Here is a 24,189-nt window from a genome sequence, read left to right on the forward strand (position 1 = left end):
GATTTTTAAGAATAAGGGTGATGTGCAGAGCTGTAGTAACTACAGAGGGATTAAATTGATCAGTCACAGCATGAAGTTATGGGAAAGAGTAGTGGAAGCTAGGTTAAGAAGGGAGGTGATGATTAGTGATCAGTAGTATGGTTTCATGCCAGGAAAGAGCACTACAGGTGCGATGTTTGCTCTGAGAAAGTTGATGGAGAAGTACAGAGAAGGTCAGAATGAGTTGCATTGTGTCTGTGGATTTAGAGAAAGCATATGACAGGGTGTCTAGAGAGGAGTTGTGGTATTGTATGAGGAAGTTGGGAGTGTCAGAGAAGTATGTAAGAGTGGTACAATATATGTACGAGGATAGTGTGACAGCAGTGAGGTCTGCTGTGGGAGTTGCAGATGCATTTAAGGTGGAGGTGGGATTACATCAAGGATCAGCTCTGAGCCCTTTCTTATTTGCAATGGTGATGGACAAGTTGACAGACGAGATCAGACAAGAGTCCCCGTGGACTATGATGTTTGCAGATGACATTGTGATCTGTAGTGAGAGTAGGGAACAGGTGGAGGAGAGCCTGGAGAGGTGGAGATATGCTCTAGAGAGAAGAGGAATGAAGGTCAGCAGGACTAAGACAGAATATATGTGCGTGAATGAGAGGAAGGATAGAAGAATGGTGAGGATGCAGGGAGTAGAGGTGGCGAAGGTGAATGAGTTTAAGTACTTGGGATCAACAGTTCAGAGTAATGGTGAGTGTGGAAGAGAGGCGAAGAAGAGAGTACAGGCAGGATGGAGTGGGTGGAGAAGAGTGTCAGGAGTAATTTGTGACAGACGAGTACCAGTAAGAGTGAAAGGGAAGGTCTACAAGAGGGTAGTGAGACCAGCTAGGTTATACGGGTTGGAGACAGTGGCATTGACAAAAAGGCAGGAGTCAGAGGTTGACGTGGCAGAGTTGAAGATGTTAAGATTTGCACTGGGTGTGATGAGGTTGGACAGGATTAGGAATAAGTATATTAGAGGGTCAGCCCAGGTTGGAAGGTTTGGATACAAAGCCAGAGAGGCAAGATTACGTTGGTTTGGACATGTGCTGAGAAGGGATGCAGAGTATATTGGGAAAACGATGCTAAGGATGAAGCTGCCAGGTAACAGGAAAAGAGGAAGGCCTAAGATAAGGCTTATGGATGTGGTGAGAGAGGATATGCAGGTGGTTGATGTGACAGAACAAGATGCAGAGGACAGGAGAAAATGGAAACAGTTGATCTGCTGTGGTGACCCCTAACGGGAGCAGCTAAAAGAAGAAGAAGAAGAAGTAGAAGAAGAGTTTGATGGGGCTGGAGTAGTAAATTTACCTGCATGAAGAAGTTGGTTAATACCTGCCCAAAACTGTTGGGGTTTGTTTTGGTGTTTAAATTGGAGGTTCTGATAGTATTTTTTTGTCTAGCAAAATTAGTGTTTTTGTATCATTTCTAAGTTGACGATATCTCACTTGGTCGATGGGGGCTTTAGTTGTTCGCCATTTGGTCCAGGCTATATTTCTAAGTTTGATTTTTATCTTAGTTTCCTTTGTGAGCCATTGACCAGTATTAGATTTAGTCCTTATAGTATGTGCAGGAGCATGGGAGTCAAGGATGTTTAGAAATGTATCTGGAAGAGTCCTAGCTGTATACAAGCTTGGGTGGCTATTGATAAGTACCCAATCTAAGATACTTTCTCTATTAGTGGGTTTATAATCCTAGTGGGAGAGGTTATTATTTGTGTGAACTCAAACAGATTTATATGGGTGACAGGGGATTCAGCTGAGCAGGTGCACCAGTCAGTGTTAAAGTCTCCAAGAACAATGCTTTTTTGGGGGTAGGTAGTGGATAACCATTGAAGGATATCTTCCAGAGTGCTTATTTTATTGCTTGGTGGAATGTAGACACAGACAATATTTATACTCTTATTACTGTTAATTTCCATTTTGGTAATGAGGATTTCTGCATTATTAAATGGGGGTGGTTGAATTGGATCGCCATTAACACAATGTATTTTTGTAAAGAACTGCTATCCCACCTCCCTTCATAGCTGTTCGGTCTAATCAGTGTATGTTGCAGCCCGGGGGGAGGGGGGTAATACCTCATTGTCGGCAGTAGTAAGTTTAAGCCAGGTTTCTGTAAGACACATTATGTCTGGGGAATGAACTGCTAAGAGGGCATGCAGGTTGGGGATTTTATTCTTTATACTTCGAATGTTCAAGTGAAATGTCAGAAGAGCATTTGCAGAACTGTTAAGGGGTAGTTTATTGATGGGGTTGGTGGTGTAGGTACTATTGTCACCAGGTGGAGACAGGCCAGGATTGGGATGGATGTCCCCATCTGTAATAAGGTCATATTGAAATCTGACTATGAGCTTTAGAAACTTATGAATAAGTCTTAGATAGTGCTTGTACCTTGGATTAGATTTTAAGGTTTTAATTGGGTGATGAGGTAAAGGGGATGAAGGTTTGGATGTGTGGGGGATAGTTAGGTGAGCTAACTTGTAAGAGAAGTCTGGGGTGGTAGTCAGACATTTTGGGTAGTGGAATCCATGGTGGCACTGATTTTCATAGGCAGTGAGGAGATAAAGGATGATCATCGGGGAGTAGAGAAAATACTAGTGTTTTTGTTGATGCTAGCATAGCAAGGGGCCTGACCATTATAGGGAACAGTTTTCAACCTGGATTTGGCAGGAAAGGAAGGAGAAAAGTTGGGTTGTAGAGAGGGAGGGCCACTTGGTGATGTGCGAGATGCTGGTTGGGAGGACGAAGCAGGGGGAGTAGCTAGGACAGTATAAATGTAAAAGTACTGGGGGGTGGGAATAGGAGGCAGGACGGAGCAGAGCTAAACTGGACCACAAGATTTATACAACAATTAAGTAAAATGTAAGTTTATAATGGGGATGTAAGTGATTTTCCTTACTACATTATATATAAAAATAATAATATAATTTTGTCCTATTTGGCCTATTTTTTTATAATAATTTATAATTATTATGTTGTTCTTCTTGTTCTTCTTTCAGCTTTTCCTGGTTAGGGGTCGCCACAGTGGAACTCCGGTCTGCTAATGATTGGCAGTAGATTTTTACGGTGCCAATGTGCCAGCCCGACACCCAACCTTCAACGAAGGCACGCCCATTCATGTATGTCTTTCGAATGCCACTCGACCATGGGGAAGACATGCAGACTCCACATAGAAGGTGCTCCAGCCGAGAATTGAATGAGAAAACCTCATGCTGTGAGGCAACAGGTTCTCCTGTTCGATTCTCGGCTGGAGCGTCTTCTGTGTGGTGTCTGCATGTCCTCTCCGTGGTCAAGTGGTGTTCAAAAGACATGCGTGAATGGGCATGCTCTTGTTGAAGTTTGGGAGTTGGGCTTGCACCTGGGCATCGTAAAAATCTACTGCCAATCATTAGTGGACCGGAGTTCTGCTGTGGCAACCCCTAACCGGGAAAAGCCGAAAGAAGAACTAAAGTTAATGTCAGCTGGCTGTCGGGTGCCAGGATCCACCACATAACCATGCACTCAGGTCACTCCACAACAAGTACAAATAGGACTCTGTCATTGTCCATATTGGTGTGAATGACCTGAGGTGTACCTCCCTGGACTACATGAAAAGAGACATGGAAGAGCTCTCCGATCTTGTAGCCCAGACAGGTATGACCCTAGCCTTGAGTAGCATTCTGCCATCACCACGAAGTACACCACAGTACAAGGACAAAATGATTGACTTCAACAATTGGCTAAGCTTCTGGTGTCATTCTAAAGGGATCCAGTATCTGTCTGCTTGGGATGACATGGTCGACAGACCACGATGCTTTGCCACAGATGGCCTGCACCTGTCGCGCCTGGGATTCCGGATACTGGCTAAGGCTCTTGATGCTCCTATAGTGCCTCTTTTAGGCAAGGTTCAAATAACAAATTCACCACTGTAACAGGAACAGGCAAGCAAAAATTGAGGGTAATGCTACTCAATGCTAGAAGTCTAAATCTCAAAATGCACTCACTCGAGGCACTCCTTAAAATGGAGAACATTGATATCTGTGCAGTGACTGAGACTTGGTTCAAGGCTCCAGAGAGCACCCCTGCATTACCAGGCTATAACTCATATCACACTTTTCGGCCATGTAAGCTGGACTGGAACACCAAAGGCAGAGGTGTGTCCATATTCATTAAGGATAGCCACACCTCCAGGCTAGTTGCTCAGCATAATGCATCTGAGGTTATCCAAGTGCAACTAACTCTGGACAAAACCACAATCCAAATTGTAGCTTGCTACAGATCCCCCACTATGCCCCAGGATACCCACTCTTCTTTTCTTGATGTACTGGAAAATATTAGGGTTCAGCCAAACACCCTAATAATGGGTGACTTCAACTACAAAACAAACACAAAGCAGGTGCCCGTAGAACCCTTGCACGGCCAAACAAGAAATATTCAAAGAACAAAAGAGCCAGCAAGTGTTGGCAAATGCCACATCCAAATTAATAATTTATTCCCATAGGGAAGACAAATCCCCCTATGTCTCTGATGTTATCAACAGTTACAAAACCATCAAACCGGTTTCGGCTCCTCAGAGCCTTCTTCAGTGAAATACAGACAATAAAAAGTCAAAGTATCAGTACACATCCATATATATAGCTGAACCACACATAAAGACCAATCACAGAACAGCATTCACAATTTGTCGTTAAGGCCAGGTGGAAACAAAGCTCCAAGTTTTATAATCCATTTTCTCTCCTTGGAGCTAAGTAATTCATGCCAATATTGTTTGTCTTTACATCTCCCCTTAATACAATCAATAATAACAAATTTAAAAGATGCTGATATATGTTTTAAACTATGTTTATATAGTGCATTGCTGATGTGTTTGTTTTTAATATCACTCAAATGTTCACAAATTCTGAGACGAAAAGCCCTGGAGGTCTGGCCAACATAGAAAGCAGAACAGTTGCAGGTCACCAAATAGATGATCCACTCAGTGTTGCAATTAGCCCAAAATTTGATGTCAAAGACCTCTGAAGTGTTTCTACTACTAAATTCCCTAGTATGTGAAACACGAATACAAAAAGAACAATGTCCACAGGGAATACACCAACAATGGGTTTGCCTATAAGGGACAACTGGGTGGAAGCAGAAGAATCGAAACCGACTCTCTTATAGTGACTAAATTTAGATCCAATAGTCTGTCCCCTTCTGAATGAAAAAAAACATCTCTCAGGAAGAAAAGAGTTAAATTTCTGATCAGCTTTAAGCACATTCCAATGTCTGTATAATATTCTTGAAGCCCTTTGTATTTCGTCCATAGGTAGTCACCAGACGCAAGGGCTGTGAATTCAAATTATTGTTCTTGTCTCTGTATGATAATAGATCCTCTCTATTTATGTTGGAAGCCCATCTTTTGGCTACATGCACAATACCTGGACGATAACCCCTCCTGATGAATCTGTGAGTCAGATCATCCCGAGCCTCAAAAAAAGACTGTTGGCTAGAACAAATTCTTCTAGCTCTTAAGAACTGGGATTTGGGTATATTCTGGATGATATGTTGTGGGTGGAAGCTGGTAGCATGTAATAGAGAATTGAATTCTGGAAATTTCCTGAACATCCTAGTTGACAAAGTATTGTCCTCATTTCTAATAATTTCAACATCAAGAAATACTATCCTGGATGTATGACAGGTCAACTTGAATTCAATCCCCCATATATTATTATTAAGATATTCAAGAAACTCCATGAGATAATGTTCATCAGCTTTCCACACCAACCAACAATCATCCAGATAACGACGCCAAATGTCCATCTCACACATATAGATGTTGTGATTATGATCATAAATCGGAATTTCTTCTATATATGCCATAAAAAGATCTGCATATAAGTGAATTTGCATGTATTTTTGGATTTACATGATTATTTTTGAACGATGTGGGGTTGATACATATAGATTGTTATTTATACATAGATCAGACTTTTGTCTGATCCCCTTGTTAATGTTGATAGCGTTTTTTTATGCTTTTTGGAATGGTTTTTGGATGTGGTTTCATTTTGTGAATTTTATTCATTTATTGTAATATTTAAGTTTTCTTAATGGAGACGATATTTATGGCTCTGTGTGAGTGAATGTTCATAACTTTATGTATATATGAGCTTGTTGCTCATGTTTGACTGACAGTGGACTACTATCTTTACAGTTGTTAGGTTTTGCCAAAGATGGTTGTTATTCTTATCTTTATTACAATTTTGTTGGCCATAGATTAGAGGTTGATGTGCACACATTTTTGCGCCTAACAGAGCTTTTGGGTTCATATCTTATTATTATTTATGACCACAGTCAACATTAATGGCATTATTATAGATGTTTACTGTTTTGGTCCTTAGATATAGTTTTCACTATTTAGGCAGTGTGAATACAGTCACAGATTGCCAATACCATTTGGTGATATATACTAATTCTGTTTTAGGCAGTCACATTGTGGTCCATCACAGATACAAGGTGTTATTTCAACTTTTATTTTCATTAGTATTGTTGACCTACAGGATTATTGGACCCAACCACACCATTTTAGTAATACATCTGTAGGTGTGTTATTGAATATTGGCACTGTTCACTACCACTAATACACTACATTGGTGATAAATTTTTGGGATCATTTCACCATACCAGGTGGTTTATGGCCAATGTACAAAGATATTTTTTATTGTGCCTTCTACTCCATGTGGATTGGTGGTGCTCCATAGTTGTTTTTTAAGAGCGCATGATTATATTATATATTGTTTTTTTGGGTCTGTTTATACCAATACGCAGTGGGATGACTCCAGTGGTGCTGTCAGGTCGTCTGGGCTGTTTTATTGTATTGGTTAAAATAATTGATTATTGATCCATAAGACTTATACACAGTACCAAGTTATATTACATATTATTCTATTTATTGGTATTTAGGTGTATAATGGTCTTGTTTTGGACAATTTTGATGTTTTGTGGGATTTTTGCCTAGGCAATATCTTAATTGTACAGGCCTGATAATACATGATACACCATTTTTTGTGTCAGTTTGTATATCAGCGTGTCATTAGTAAGATTTTTTTCATCAAGTGACATATTTGTTTGCATTGTATGATATATTCTATTTGGTTTGGTTGGGTTTGGTCTTGAGGTTCAGAATATGGCACTTTCACCCATTATACAGGGTTTATCTTCTGATGTTGATGATTTATCTGTGTTTGGTTTAGACATACATGGATTATCATCCACCTCTGAGGCTATTGGATCTGATTTGGACACACAATGTGAGGTATTTTTTACCAGATTGGGCAAGAACATGAAGATGGTTAGGACTAATATGTGGCATCTACGTCTATTCAAAGCATATCAGCAGAAACATATCACTCCATGGGGCCTTAGGGTCAAGGTACAACCTTTGGTTTCTAATATTGATGACCAACTTATTGAGGATTGGGGCCATATTCAACAATTGGCCTCTTCTAAATTTGTGGATGCTCTGGCCAACTTTTATGAACGTAAGGTGCAGAAAGGTGTTAAAGATCTGGAAACTGTCTGTTTGGAGGCAAACAAGTTCGAAACTTGTGATTCTTTTGTGACACAGGTTAAAAAACTCACTACTGATTTGTCCAAAATGGAAACTATTTTAAAGGACAGGAAACTTAAAAAAATTTTTAGGGATGTAGGTGACTATGAGAGGGGTAAACCCTTTGATACATCTAAAAATGTTTCTTTCAGATTACCTAGAGATGACAATAAGTATGATAAGAGGTCGTCTACTCCCAAAAGAAAGAGGCCTAAATCTATCCTCAAGAAAAATTTTGTTTTTTCCAGTGGTACCTCTGGTGAGGATACCTCTTCTAACACAGAAGGTGAACTTGATGAATACTCTAGAGAGGGGCTACCCAAGGCCAAAAGGGATAACTCTTTACACCCTCCCAATTTAGATACAGACGAGGGGGGCGGAAGCATAAGAAAAGAAACATCCAAACAGAGTCTGGAGGCACTTCTGAAAATCATGACACAACATTAATTTCCAATTTCAATGTCCATAATATTTCTTCTGTTGAATTGACTAATGCACAACTCAAATTATTAAATAAAGGGCTTAATTTTGTCCCTGGGTTCTTTGTCTCTGAACAATCTTCGGCTCAGGATGTGGTAAATTTTTGCCGAATTTTGAATTTGAAGGTGTTTTTTGATAACAAATCTTGTGACACATCTCATGATTTCAAGTTTAAAAAATCTATATTTAATCCACCAATGACACATTTAGTGGGGGTGTTTCAGAAAAATGTCCTACAGGCCATATATTGTCATCTTAGGGATTTTCCCATTTCTTACAACAATTTGTCCACTGAAGAAATATATAGTTTGGATGAGCTTATCAATAATAAAGATCTGGTTATTATTCAAGCGGATAAAGGTGGAGCGGTGGTGGTATTGGACAAGGTTGCTTATGACAATGAGGCCATGAGGCAATTGGGTGACAAAGAATATTATAGGCAGATGCCTTTGGATCCCTCACCTCATTTTCAGCATCAAATTGGTCAGTTTTTGACTGAGGCGGTGGAGGAGGGTATCATTACACAATCTACAAAAGAACAATTAATGGTTGATTCACCCAAGAAACAATATCTATATTTGTTACCTAAGATCCATAAACATGCCACCAATCCACCAGGTCGACCCATTGTCTCTGGACATGGGTCTCTGACCGAACCATTGTCCAAATATCTAACCCAATATTTAAAACCATTATTGGGATTTATTAGAGCTAGAATCCAAGATACCACCCAATTTTTGGACATCATCAATAACACCCAACTTGAATCACAATGGCTACTGTGCACTTTGGACATCACCTCTCTTTATACCAATATTCCACACTGGGCAGGCTTACAAGCATTGGACTATTAGTTGGCTAGATCAGGTTTATATCAACCTGGATTTAATACATTTCTAGTATGTCTTACAGAGCATGTTTTGACCAGTAATGTCTTTTATTATCAAAATCAATGTTACTGGCAAACCAAAGGTACTGCTATGGGTGCATCGTTTGCACCCATATATGCAGATCTTTTTATGGCATATATAGAAGAAATTACGATTTATGATCATAATCACAACATCTATATGTGTGAGATGGACATTTGGCGTCGTTATCTGGATGATTGTTGGTTGGTGTGAAAAGCTGATGAACATTATCTCATGGAGTTTCTTGAATATCTTAATAATAATATATGGGGGATTGAATTCAAGTTGACCTGTCATACATCCAGGATAGTATTTCTTGATGTTGAAATTATTAGAAATGAGGACAATACTTTGTCAACTAGGATGTTCAGGAAATTTCCAGAATTCAATTCTCTATTACATGCTACCAGCTTCCACCCACAACATATCATCCAGAATATACCCAAATCCCAGTTCTTAAGAGCTAGAAGAATTTGTTCTAGCCAACAGTCTTTTTTTGAGGCTCGGGATGATCTGACTCACAGATTCATCAGGAGGGGTTATCGTCCAGGTATTGTGCATGTAGCCAAAAGATGGGCTTCCAACATAAATAGAGAGGATCTATTATCATACAGAGACAAGAACAATAATTTGAATTCACAGCCCTTGCGTCTGGTGACTACCTATGGACGAAATACACGGGGCTTCAAGAATATTATACATAGACATTGGAATGTGCTTAAAGCTGATCAGAAATTGAACTCTTTTCTTCCTGAGAGATGTTCTTTTTCATTCAGAAGGGGACAGACTATTGGATCTAAATTTAGTCACTATAAGAGAGTCGGTTTCGATTCTTCTGCTTCCACCCAGTTGTCCCTTATAGGCAAACCCATTGTTGGGTGTATTCCCTGTGGACATTGTTCTTTTTGTATTCGTGTTTCACATACTAGGGAATTTAGTAGTAGAAACACTTCAGAGGTCTTTGACATCAAATTTTGGGCTAATTGCAACACTGAGTGGGTCATCTATTTGGTGACCTGCAACTGTTCTGCTTTCTATGTTGGCCAGACCTCCAGGGCTTTTCGTCTCAGAATTTGTGAACATTTGAGTGATATTAAAAACAAACGCATCAGCAATGCACTATATAAACATAGTTTAAAACATGTATCAGCATCTTTTAAATTTGTTATTATTGATTGTATTAAGGGGAGATGTAAAGACAAACAATATTGGCATGAATTACTTAGCTCCAAGGAGAGAAAATGGATTATAAAACTTGGAGCTTTGTTTCCACCTGGCCTTAACGACCAATTGTGAATGCTGTTCTGTGATTGGTCTTTATGTGTGGTTCAACTATATATATGGATGTGTACTGATACTTTGACTTTTTATTGTCTGTATTTCACTGAAGAAGGCTCTGAGGAGCCGAAACCGGTTTGATGGTTTTGTAACTGTTGATAACATCAGAGACATAGGGGGATTTGTCTTCCCTATGGGAATAAATTATTAATTTGGATGTGGCATTTGCCAACACTTGCTGGCTTTTTTGTTCTTTGACTTCAACTACCCCACCATTAACTGGGAAAACTAGTCGTGTACCAACTCCTTAGCTCAACGCTTTCTGGAATTCATGAACTCCAATGCACTGGATCAACTTATCCACCCACACCAGAGGGAACAATATCCTAGACCTAGTCATTACCAACATGAGTGACCGGTGTTCCACACCTGAAGTCAAATCCTCGTTGGTCAGACCCGACCACAAGCTAATCACCCTTGATATCCACATCCAGCCCCCACCCCCCATTAAGGAAACCATGGTAAAAAAAATTTCCAAAGCCAACTTCATGCTTCTTAAGACAGGAATGGTGAACTTCATGACAACCATGCAGATGGACAATACAGTTATAACTGCTGAATCCTACACAAATGCACTCTATAAGCACTTACACAAGTGCATGGAAAGTGCTATCCCAAGCAGAACCAAGATGCTATCCTCCAAAAAAAAGGAAGCCAATCTGGTGGTCCCCTGCCATAAACAAACTGCACAACAGAAGGAAGAAACTGATGCAAAAGAGAGCAAAATCCCATGAGTGGAGGAGCTCCTTGGTCAGCCTCAGTAAGAAGCTGAGATCCCTTATAAGATCCTCCAAAGCTAGCTACAAAAACAAAATCACCACTGGTTCTAAGGACAACCACAAAGCATTCTATAGCTATGTCAAGAATCTCGATGGCAACACCCAGATCTGCTCTGAGTTACAGCACAAAGGCATGAAAATTACGGAACCAACTGATATTGCCAACATCCTGGCAGATAGGTTCAGTGCTAACTTTACCGCCCCACCCCCTAAAGGACCCATATATATACAGGAAGAATGCAGTGACCCTGTAATCACAGCTACGCAGGTAAAAGCTGCACTCTCTAAAGCCAAAAACACAGAATCCATGGGACCGGACAACATCACAGCCTGCATTTTACACGAACTTTAGAATGAACTGTCTCCCAACTTAAGCACCATGTTCAATAATAGCCTTGCATCAGGCTTTGTGCCCACTGAATGGTGCACAGCAACAGTTATCCCACTCCACAAAGGGGGAGCCACCACTGATCCCGGGAACTATCGACCTATTAGCCTGACGAGCCTGGTCTGCAAGGCCATGGAACATATCATCATGGAACTCATAAACAAAGACATTGGTAACCTCCAAACTCTGGATCCCACCCAGTTCAGGTTTGTAAAAGGCAGATCATGTCTCCTGAACCTGAGCAACTTCTTTGAGGCAGTCACCAAAGCCATAGATGAGGGTAAGGTAGTTCACACAACCTATCTTGATCTCGCCAAGGATTTCGACACCATCCCCCATTATGGAATTATAGCTAAATACACTAAACTAGGTATAAATCCCTACATCACAAGATGGGTTGCCAACTGGCTCACTGGCAGAACCCACACTGTAAAAGTTGCAGACTCCAAATCTGACCTCAAAGCAGTGATAAGTGGAGTACCACAGGCTTCCATCCTGGGACCTCTCCTGTTTGGTATCTACTTCTCTGAAGTACAGGCTAACACAGAAGGCCTCTGGCTAATGAAGTTCGCAGATGACTGCAAACTAGGAGCCATAGTCAAGTCCCCAAATGATGTGGACATACTACAGAAGGGCTGTGCTCAGACAGATGCCTGGTGTCAGAGCCAAGGCCTCAAGCTCAATGCCAAAAGGTGCAGTGACATCCCCTTTGGTAAAAACTCTGTACCCATGAACTACCACATAGGCAGCAATCTATTAACACTGAATGTGTGATAAGAGACCTTGGGACCCAGGTGGACAGTAGTCTCTACTTTGATAGTCACATCACCACAGTAGTCAGGAAGTCCTTCTATGTGGCACACCTCATCATAAAAGGGTTCTCATCCAGGAAAAAAGAGGACATTCATTAGACCCATTATAGAGTACAGTGCCCCTTCTGGAATGTACCTCACAAGACATCTGCAGCAGCTGGAAAGGCCACAGAAGTACCTCAAAAAGAGGATTATTGGCCTCAAACAAATGCCCTACACTGACCGCCTCCAAACACTCCAGCTTTACTCCGTAGCATATCGCCTACTCCGAGGTGATTTCTGCCTAACATATAAAGCTATGTCAAACCCAGAGCTGCTGAACATGCTACACCTAAAGAAATCCCAATCCCTTCGAGCTACATGCTCTAGGGACCTAAACCTTGTCACCACAATAAACAGAATATGCTGGTGGGATAGATTCCTGTCCCAGAGACTTTCCATACTCTGGAACAGGCTACCCATCTATGTCAAGCAAAGTTCTTCATTAGCACTCTTCAAGAAAAATCTTGATGAGTGGATGGGAAACAGGAAATACACCCCGGGGATCACTTCTGTGTCTCTGCTCGACAGTGGCACAGGAAAATAACTTTCTTGGGTGGCGTAAGCCAGGGAACCTTGTTGGCTAAGCTTACGTAGGCCCTTGAGCCGATAGCCATATACCTACCTATGAACCTATGAACCTAAGAACAAGAAAAACAACATAATAATTATAAATTATTAGAACAATATAGGCCAGATAGGACAAAATCATATTATTATTTTTATATATATAATGTAGCAAGGAAAATCACTTACATCCCCATTATAAACTTACATTTTACTTAATTGTTGTATAAATCTTGTGGTCCAGTTTAGCCCTGCTCTGCCCTGCCCCCTGTTCCCACCCCCCCAGTACTTTTACATTTATATTGTCCTAGCCACTCCCCCTTCTTCTTCCTCCCAACCAGCATCTCACACATCACTAAGTGGCCCTCCCTCTCTACAAACCAACTTTTTATCAATGTTTCAGAGAATGATAACCAAGGACTGCATAAATGCGATTTCTTGGAACCTTGTCATGTACTTTCGCCAAGTCTACAAATGCCCAGTTGACATTCACCTAATCTCTAGCATCTTCTCAACTATCTGTCTCACTGCAAACATCAAGTCATTTGTGCTGCATCCTGATTTGAATCCGAACTGCTCAACTTTCATCTTATTTTCTGCTACTCTGCTCATTCAATATTGAATAAGGCCACCTATTTCGAAAGTGCAGGCACTGTGGCTAAGATTAGTGTATATGGCTACACACACACACACACACACACACACACACACACACACACACACACACACACACACACACACACACACATATATATATATATATATATATATGTGTGTGTGTGTATATATATATATATATATATATATATATATATATATATATATGTGTGTGTGTGTGTGTATATAGATATATATATATATATATATATATATATATATATATATATATATATATACATATATGTGTATGTGTGTGTATATATGTAACATTTGTTAAAATATGCATATGTATATATATATATATATATATATATATATATATATATATATGTATATATATATGTTAATTGTGTTACAGGTACTGCTGGATGTCCACTAGAGTCCTGGTTATGATGACCATTCAGAACCCACAGAGTGTGGTCTATCTCCAGTATAAACCTCACATGCAGAAATCCACAACATCACTGAGTGTGTGTGCTTATCCTGCTCAAACGTCAGTTCTGTAGCTTTGATATTTCTGGGGGGGGGGGGCATTCCATTATTTTTTTATTTATTTTATTTATTTATTATTTGTTGACCGGGAAAGTCCGACTAGGTTCCACATATCCTCTTTTCAGCGGAGGCCCGGGGAGAAATTCTCCAGATGCATGTCTTTGGAATGTGGGAGGCCGGAACCGAGTACGGAGGAAACCGAACACAGGGAGAACATGCAAACTCCACACAGAAGGCACCCCAGCCGGAGAACCTCTTGCTGCGAGGTGACAATGTTAACCACTGCACCACTGTGCCGCCCATTATTATGCTACAGTAGCCTGTAGGATGTTCTTTGTGTGTTGCATGTTACTTATCATGCTGTTGAGTAAAGAGACATGCAATCCCATGATACTGGTGCAGTCAGAGAATACACACACACACACACACACACACACACACACACACACACACACACACACACACACACACACACACACACACATACACACACATACGCGCGCGTGCGGGTACGTGCCCAAGCACATGCACTGTCAATTCAAAAGGTGCATTATACAACTGTCCAATGAATAATGCAGACCAGACATCATTAGCAACCACAAAGCCCTTTGCAGACATTGATGGGCACAGTGCTTGGCAGTGTAAGCAAAGCAAGGATGTCTGGACCATAACTATGGATCTTGGAAAAGCAAACAGTGACAGTGTAGTGACACAGTGAACAAACATGATGCATGCAGTGCTAAAATCACTGTGCATTAGACACTTCCTTATATACCACATGGGAGGGAAGGTGGACTGGGTCACAGTCCTTGTCATGTGCACGGGGGATTAGGGACACAATGACAAATCTGCTCACACTGAGTGGAAGAAGCATATGATATGAGGTGGAAATATGGGTCTCAAGATTACAAATATTGTGGTAGGGATTACATCCTCTTGTGATGTGTATAGAGTTCTACTGCATGACCATGACCAGGAGCCACACCTGTGACCTCATTCAATATGACTTGGGGGCTCCCATTACAGGATGATGTGCAGCTTTGAGACTATGACCTGGGTGAAATCCTGGTGTCCTGCTAATGGATTCTGGTTGCAATCCGCAGTATGGAGATAGTCATGGAAGTAGTACTTGTAGCTATAGTCTTCATCACACCAGTTATCATTTCTCTGTACTATATGCATGCATGGACCAGCTGGCAATACTGGGTGACATCCTTAATTAATGCCACACAAAACACTCGGTCAACTCCATGATAGATTTGGTATGTGCAAACTGTGTTTAGAGTAGGTCTGAAACACTTGTTGATTGATCCTAAGTGCCCTTTGCATGTCAGAAGCAACTTGCAACATGTGATGCTGTTAGCCACCCCTGAGAGGCTACATTATGGTGACTATAACTGCATACATCAAAGGCACTGCATACATCTAGTGCTGCAGCCAGAGGAAAAGCATCACTGGAGCTCACAACCTTGGGTGAGCCCTTTTCTGGGAATGGATAGCACTTGTATTGTATTGCATAGTGTGGGTTTGATTTCATCTATGGGCAAGATCATGCCTTCAGCCAGTATTGCAGGTGAATATCCAAACAAGATAGAAACATTGCCAAAGTGTCATGGGATTGTAACTCAAATATTTGTGCCTTATTATTTTATCTTAAACTTGTGCACAAGAGCCAATATTCACATGGTGTCTTGCTCCAGCCCATGAATACATGATGCTAGGCACACTAAAATGTCAATGACTGGCTGTGATATCACTGAGGCTTTGTAGAATGCATGCAAAAGGTGACCATTCAAGATGTAGCACTTGACCTCAGTATACATCTGCTACTCCATGCCTGAAGACTTGATGTTACAGTCTCTGTAGTCATACTGTTCAGTAATCTGCTGTAAGCATTACTAAACTTGGGCATTAGTCACTGAGCAAGGGTGTTGTTATATCCTTTTGCCATTGTCCATTCTACCAGAAATGATCCCAGTACCTTTGTCCTCCATCAGAGATACCAGAAATCCATCCAGCTATGTTGGCCTACTGTTTCTAAGTGACTCACTCTCCATGTGGTTGACCTCTCAACAACTAGAGAATATGCCTTTTCTTTGACATGGCATGGCATGGTATGTCAGTGACATATTAACAGCATCGCTGGCTTTTCTGATTTTGTCCAGCCACAGCACTGATGACATGGACCGCTGTGTCTCACACCTGGTTGAGTAAAGGTTGGTCAGCAGCCCCTGTCCATAACAGGCACTGTCAGTAACAGCATGTCATTTTTTGCAAATGTTCAGCCTCTGCCATCTGCTTTGACATCCAGATCTATAGATACATGTGAGCACAAGACACAGGGCTATAGACTGTCTTGGGTTGGAACACGTAAGATAACAGGTGCAGACACAAATTGGTACCTAGGTATACCATGTTGTATGTGTCAGGCAGCTGCAGGGTATGGCATATTGTACTCTTTGGGACAGATAGTTGGTGTGCCTTCTACACATCGGCACACATGGACTCCTGCGGGGCCAGCTCTGTATGTTAAGTCTCACAAGTATGTATGTATGTGGATGGGCAGTTATCCCAGGTGCCACATTCAGGTCAAATGAAAGGAATTGTAGCTGATAAAACTATGGAGTATATGGCAGATTGACAGTACAGGTATAGACATAACAATGTTATATCTAAGACCATAGGTCACGATATACTTGAGACTGGACATACTGTCTGCATTGGCTGTGGCAGGTATGAACAGAGCCAGGTTGTCCTGATATCTCGGGTTGCTTTGTTTTTAGTACATTATATGAACACATGACACTTGCTACTACATATTTTGCTAATTGTAGGCTTATTTTAAGTGAAATACTTGAACAAGAGTGTATTTCCTTAAGAAGGTAAGCAAAAACCGCTTTCTGTATATTTGCAAAGCACTGTGTATCTCCTCAGAACTGCCTGTAAGTGGTGAAAGTGTTGCTGCTTCTCAGAATACTGCTACCTATTTTTCTGAAGCATTTTCAAAATATGCACAAGTTTTCATCCAAACTGGAAGCACATTTTCTAACTATGCAGCTTTATACCCATTTGTGCTGTAGTTATGCAAATGAAGCCCTTTATTTGTTGCTTTATATTTGTGGTACTAAGTGAAGGTTGGCACGTGGCCCCACCACTAACATTTCATGTTTGAAGTCTTGTGCAAGAGACCTGAATGAGTTTGCATGTCATGCTTCTTTTCATCTGTAGGCAGTGCTATCTGCTATTCAGATACCATATTGTATCAATGATTTATAGATATCTTTTTACCTCTTGGGATGTGCAGCCATTTTGAGGATATTTGCAAAGGAATGACTACCTCTGGAAGTGCCACGCTGAGAGTGCATGTGAAAGAAGGGAGGAAGGCAGGTGGGATTGTATGAAGGAAGAAAGAACATTTAACGGGGGCGCTACTAGGCTCCTGTAGTGATCCATTCTGCAAAACTGATGCCTAGTATGACATGTCTGAGGTCTTGACCTCAGTCATGTCATAACCAGGAAAATGGAATAATGCAGACATCAGTTTAATCGCTTAAAGTGCCATCATGCTGATGATCTCCATGCCGGTGAAGCAAAGGTTAGGTAACAATAACCTGATACACTGACTGATATTGTAAGCCAACTGCATTACACGCACACACACACACACACACACACACACACACACATATATATATATATATATATATATATATATATATATATATATATATATATGTATGTGTGTGTGTGTGTGTGTGTATGTATATATATATATATATATATATATATATATATATATATATATATATATATATATATATATATATATATATATATATATATATATATATATATATATATATTTTTTTTTTTAAGTGTGTTATCAGTTACCAGAACATACCTAACAAACTGTGGGCTATTTGTCATTCTACCATCTTATTTTATACTTATTAAGTGTGTCTGATTTCATGGACAAAAGAAGACAGGAGTCATATTGCCAACTGCAGGAGTCAGGGAAAAAATAGTGTCTAAGTAGGGTCTATGTTATAAGAATGAAAGATCAAACTCTCGAACGCTCAGATGAGCAAATATTTAAAAACTCGATTTTGTAATTTTTTCCTCACTACAGTGAAGATCGGAATATTTGCCCTTTCCTCACTGTAGTGTAATCTCAGAGTTGGAATATATATTTAGCGGGGGGCACAGCCCCCTACAATAGCGATTTTGAGTCTTTAAATATGCGCTCATGTGAGCGTTCGAGAGTTTAATCTTTTTTTCTTATGACATAGACCTTCCAAGTAGGGATAGTTCTACTGGCCAATGCTGACCTGTCCTTTTAAATGTATTTAACCCACTGGCAAGATAAATTCTCATGACAAACATCCAAGTGTCACCTCTATGCTGGTCTGAATGATACATATGCTAAACAGGCAACACTGCTGTGGCTTGCCCCTGCTGAAGCTGTACCTGAGGACAGCAAGAGTAATGAGTCTAGAATTCCTTGATAATGGGAAGTCCCCTCTACTCATCATCATTTAGCCTGACAACATTGCAAGACATAGGCCAGCTGCAACTGGAAGTAATGGATGAGGTTACAGTGAAAATAGTACTGGGCAAGTATATGCCCTGGATGAAGAGCCTCTTGGAGCAGATTGTAGATTTGCTCAACCAGCCAGGCTAGACCACTGGGCCCCCATTTGAGAGTATGGCTCATACCTTCAGCCACTCTGATCTATTCTTTGATGATGGATCATAGAAATGTCCCTCTGAGATGTGACAGCAGAGCATATACTGCTGCTCTTACCCCATCCGATCCCCCGCCAGGTGCAACTGATTTCTCTTCTGCCATGCCCTATATCCTGTGTGTTGTCCAACCCTCCATCTAACCATTTGTCTGACCTCTGTGTGTTAATGTCCCTCCCCATATTTCCCCATCCTAGTGTGTGTACATCTGTCTGTGATTGTCTGTGCTGTTGGATGCAAATCTGTCTCTGAACACTGACATGACACCCTTTCTCACCCTTCCTTTCAGCTATTCCACTTCACATTTCTCTGTATAACAGAAGAGGAGTATTATCACCACAAAAAAGATGTTTTTGCTGCCTTCCCCTAAACCTGCAGACCTTTATATGCCATCCTTAAGTATGCCTCTCTACTTTCTGCCTTCCTGCATACTCCTTTCATCTTTTTCATGTATCTAATAGGTGTCCACATATATGAACACCATAGCACTGAAGTTGCACATACTGTATGGCTATATGTCTTTATGCACAATTTACACCATCGTGTTGAGGGGAAAAGCTACCACATACAGTATAACCCCTACATGTACTATTCTGTTTAGAGGTGCAGTGGTCTGTGAATTTGCATTTCTGGTTCTCACAAGGTTCACACAACCAGGTAACTGCAGCTCTATGGATTCTGTTTTGCACTTCTGTGCACATGGATGTGCACTTGCTGTACTATACACTTGTGTATTCAGAATCTCTCCACTATGCTAGGAAGTGCAGCCTGTCTTGATCTGGATATGAAATTAGTGCTTACATCACCATATATTGCCATCAAGCCGCACAAACCTGCACTGCAGCTCTGTGAATTTCAACAAATGTTATATTCATTGCACTTTTTTCTTTTCTTTCTTTCTTTCTTTCTGTCTCTGGGGAGAGGAAGCAAAATGGTCAATAGCTGAATGAAAACAGATGACAGAAATGATGCCTTGCAACTTAATTTTTTTTTTGTCTATTTTGTGGCATAAAAGCCTATCAGAGAATTTGGAGACCTCAAAAAATATTGTAAGATTATATTATTAAGGTTTAGTTATGGCTCAACCAATGACAGATCTTTCCACCATTTACAAGTTGTGGGGCATTTAAAATCTATTTAGAGATTTTATTTAGAGTTTTATTTTTCTTTATTTATATAGAGTTCTAAAATCTTTAACCCTATTTTTCTCAAAATAAAGCAAGCAAAATTACAACAATTATTTTTCTCACATTTCAAATATTTATGCAGAAAATTCAGTAATTCATTCTTACAGAAATATCATATAGGGTACCCTATTTAAAGTGTGAAGATTTTCAATGCAAATCCCAAAACAAGAAAAGGAACTGGAATATAACACTGAGATATGATACTGACTGTTACACCTAAAAGCATTCTTTGCAAGAGATACATCCCCCTACATCACAGATGTGAGGGGCTGCACTTCCCAGACCACCTACATATAATATCTGTGTGTGCGCGCACATGTGTGTGCGTGTGTGTGTGTGTGTGTGTGTGTGTGTGTGTGTGTGTGTGTGTGTGTGTGTGTGTGTGCGTGTGTGTGTGTGTGTGTGTGTGTGTGTGTGTTTGGACCATTTGAAGGCACAGTATGGGTGAATGGGTTCAGATAAGAAATGAAGAAAACATATTTACAGATATACACATATTTATAGACATGTATACATATTTATAGATGAAAGAATATTTCACTGCCATTACACTGAAATTCTCACTGCTTCAAAGATTCAAGGATTGCACTTAATGGTCCTTTTTTGAGGGACAGGCCATTGTTTTTTCATTTTGATATGTCATGTCTTCTAGCTATTTCTAAAAGATGTTACAGCCATCACAATCAAATATTTGAAACTGACAAACGATTGTTCTGAAGTTGTTTTACTAATGCTTTTTTATTATCCTTTTGCTTGGGATTGCTGTGAATAGTTCTAAATGGTACAGTTGCATTATTTTCGTCTGGATACAGCCCTGCAGAAACATCCCACAGTATGGCACCATTTGTGAAATTTGCACTGCCTTGTACTTACCTTATATTGTCTCACAACTTGAATAATTTCTTTAATTATGTTCTCTCTCCTTTTTTTTTTACAGCTGAAGTTGTACGCCCTGTACTGATGTCCGTTTCTAACAGTGATGGATCACCAAGCTATATCAATGCTGTATTTGCTGATGTAAGAAGTATTAATATTAACATTTAAATATTTCTAGCAGGAAAAAAGATGTTCTTTGATGTAACATGGAATTCTATATATTGTTCTAGTATTTTCTTTTTATGCGTAGAATTATGATCACATCTTTTCCTCTCATTTCTGTCACAGTTCTATGTTAAGTATTCATCAGCTGTAGTTATTGACAGTTTTTAGGTATATGAAGGGTCAGAGGAGTAAGTCTTGGTACATGAAATGAGAACCAGTACTACAGCAGTCCCTCATGCATCTTCATTTTTCTGACTTATTTTTCCCTTTATTAATTTTCCTAGAACGTAACAGGATTTAATTTTGTATCTGTTATCCAAATATGTCTTTATTCTGCCTTACACTTGACTGAAAGAGTCAGCTGAAGGAGTCTGGCCATCCCTTAAGGATGCCCCCTTTCTAGCCTTAAATAAAATGACAGGAATCTTGAGATTCTATCCAAAGTCTGATAGATAGGAGACGCTGCTTACATAAAATGTATTTATTTCCTGATTTCAGGCTGAACTGTTTAATATATTTTTGTTGCATTTTTACTTCTGTTTTCTTCTGGCAATCAAACTTCGCGCCGTGCACACAGCTGGCCCATTTGATCTCCTAAAGGTGAAAATCCTACAGAGTGTTAAATCCTCCAGGGATGAGTGATCAGTGTGTGGCTGTCATCAGTGGGAAATCAAGGTTTTTGACATAAACATACAATACATATCTACCAGAACCCTAAGTGGTGACAGGCAATGTGCATCTTAGATGGATGTCTCTTGCATCTATGACCCACATGACTACAGTAGCCTTGCCACAACTGCACCTCTATTGCTGTCTTGCTTCACCAGAGATTCGGAATGGAGACTTCTCTCTGAACATGCTTTCCCCAGCATGTAGCTCAGAGGGATTGGGATTTCTTTAAGTGGAGCATGTCCAACAGCTCTGGGTTTGACATAGCTTTGTATGTTAGGCAGCGATCACCTCTGAGTAGATGATATGTGACGGCATAAAGCTGGAGTTTTTTGAGACGGTCTGCGTAGGGCATCTGTTTGAGGCCAGTAATCCTCTTTGTGAGGTATTTCTGTGACCTTTCTAGTTGTTGTAGATGTCTTGTGAGGTACATACCAAAAGGGGTGTTGTACTCTATAATGGGTATAATGAGTGACGAGTAGAGGGGAACAATAACCTCTTTTTTCCTGGATGAGAAAACTTTTGTGATGAGGTGTGCCATGTAGAAGGATTTCCTGACCACTGTGACAATGTGATTACCAAAGGAGAGACTACTGTCCACCTGTGTCCTAAGGTCCCTTATCACACTTTCAGTGTTAAGTAGACTACCACCGATGTGGTAGCTCATGGGTACAGAGTTTTTACCAAAAGGGATGACAATGCACTTTTTGGCATTGAGCTTGAGGCCATGGCTTTGACACCAGGCATGTCTCAGTGAGGCCCTTTTGTAGGATGTCCACATTGTTAAGGGTTTCGATTATGGCTCCTAGTTTGCAGTCATCTGCGAACTTCATTAGCCAAAGACCTTCTGTGTTAGCCTGTACTTCTGAGAAGTAGATAGCAAACAGGAGAGGACCCAGGACTAAACCCTGTGGTACTCCACTTGTCACTGGTCTGAAGTTGGATTTGGAGTCTGCTACTTTCACAGTGTGGGTTCTGTCAGTGAGCCAGTTGACAACTCCTCTTGTGACATAGGGATTTATACCTAGTTTAGTGAGTTTATCTAAAATTCCAGAGTGGTGATGGTGTTGAAAGCCTTGGTGAGATCTAACTAGGCTGTGTGAACAACCTTACCCTCATCCATGGCTTTGATGACCACTTCACAGAAGTCTATCAGGTTTAGGAGGCATGATCTGCCTTTTACAGACCCGAACTGGGTGGGGTCCAGAGTTTGGAAATTACCAATGTCATTGTTTATAAGTTCCATGATGATATGTTCCATAGCCTTGCAGTCCAGGCTCGTCATGCTAATGGGGTTGTAGTTCCCGGGGAACATGGTGGCTCCCCCTTGTGGAGTGGGATAACCATTGCTGTGCACCATTCAGTGGGCACAAAGCCTGAGGTGAGGCTATGATTGAACATGGTACTTAGGTGGGGTGCCAGTTCGTTCTGTAGTTCATGTAGAACGCAGCCTGGGATGTTGTCAGGTCCCATGGATGCTGTGTTCTTGGCTTTGGAGAGTGTGTTTTTACCTGTGCAGCCATGATTACAGGAACTTTGCATTCTTCCAGTATAGAGATGGGCCCTTTAGGGGGTGAGGGGGGTAAAGTTAGCACTGAACCTATCTGCCAGGATGTTGGCAGTATCAGTTGGTTCTGTATATTTAGTGCCATTGTGCTGTAACTCAGAACAGATCTGAGTGCTGCCATTGAGATTCTTGACATAACTATAGAATGCTTTGTGGTTGTCTTTAGAATCAGTGGCAATTTTGTTTTCGTAACTAGTTTTGGAGGATTTTATGAGGGATCTCAGCTTTTTACTGAGGCTGACCAGAGAGTTACTCCAATCATGGGATTTTACTCTTTTTTGCAACAGTTTCTTTCTTCTGTTGTAGAGTTTGTTTATGGCAGGGGACCACCAGATTGGCTTCCTTTTTTAGGAGGACAGCATCTTGGTTCTGGAATTGCACAATCCATGCACTCGTGTAAGTGCTTATAAAGTGCATTTGTGTAGGATTCAGCAGTCGTACCTCTATTGTCCGTCTGCATGGGTGCCATGATGTTTGCCACTTCTGTCTTAAGAAGTGTGAAGTTAGCTTTGCAGAAATTTTTTATGGTGGTTTCCCTAATGGCGAGTGGGGGCGGGTTGTGGATGTCTACGGTGATTAGCTTGTGATCAGATCTGACCAATGAGGAATTGACTTTTGGTGTGGAACACCGGTTGCCCATGTTGGTAATGCCCAGGTCTAGGATATTGCTGCCCCTGGTGGGGGTGTGGATAAGTTAATTAGCCCTCTCTTGGTCAGTCAGACTATTCTTTCTTCATTACTGAGGCCAGGGATTACCAAGAAGAGCCATCATTAAAGCATTCATCAAGGTTGGTTTTGTTTTTGTGTTCTCCCTTCATGCTCTACTCCCTCCTTTCATGCAGTGACAACTGCTGGATGGACTGTGTAATTGGTATCACTGCTGTGCTGCTGCTCACTTCCTTAAGGTGCTGACATCAAAACACCTGCCTGCT

At 40.7% G+C, this 24,189-nt stretch overlaps 1 protein-coding gene across 2 annotated transcripts in view; it reads left to right on the forward strand.

Moving 5' to 3' along the window:
- The window catches only part of LOC122806395 (receptor-type tyrosine-protein phosphatase U-like), a 1,549,454-nt gene that overhangs the window by 1,351,399 nt on the left and 173,866 nt on the right, over nucleotides 1-24,189 (forward strand). For both annotated transcript variants that reach the window (XM_044076762.1, XM_044076771.1), the window contains one exon: nucleotides 20,918-20,997. In XM_044076762.1, coding sequence (XP_043932697.1) covers nucleotides 20,918-20,997 — 80 coding nt within the window. The remainder of the gene's footprint in view (nucleotides 1-20,917; nucleotides 20,998-24,189) is intronic.

This window comes from Protopterus annectens, chromosome 1.part1 (genome assembly GCF_019279795.1).
Source record: "Protopterus annectens isolate FY-2018-M chromosome 1.part1, PAN1.0, whole genome shotgun sequence".
Lineage (NCBI taxonomy): Eukaryota > Metazoa > Chordata > Ceratodontiformes > Protopteridae > Protopterus > Protopterus annectens.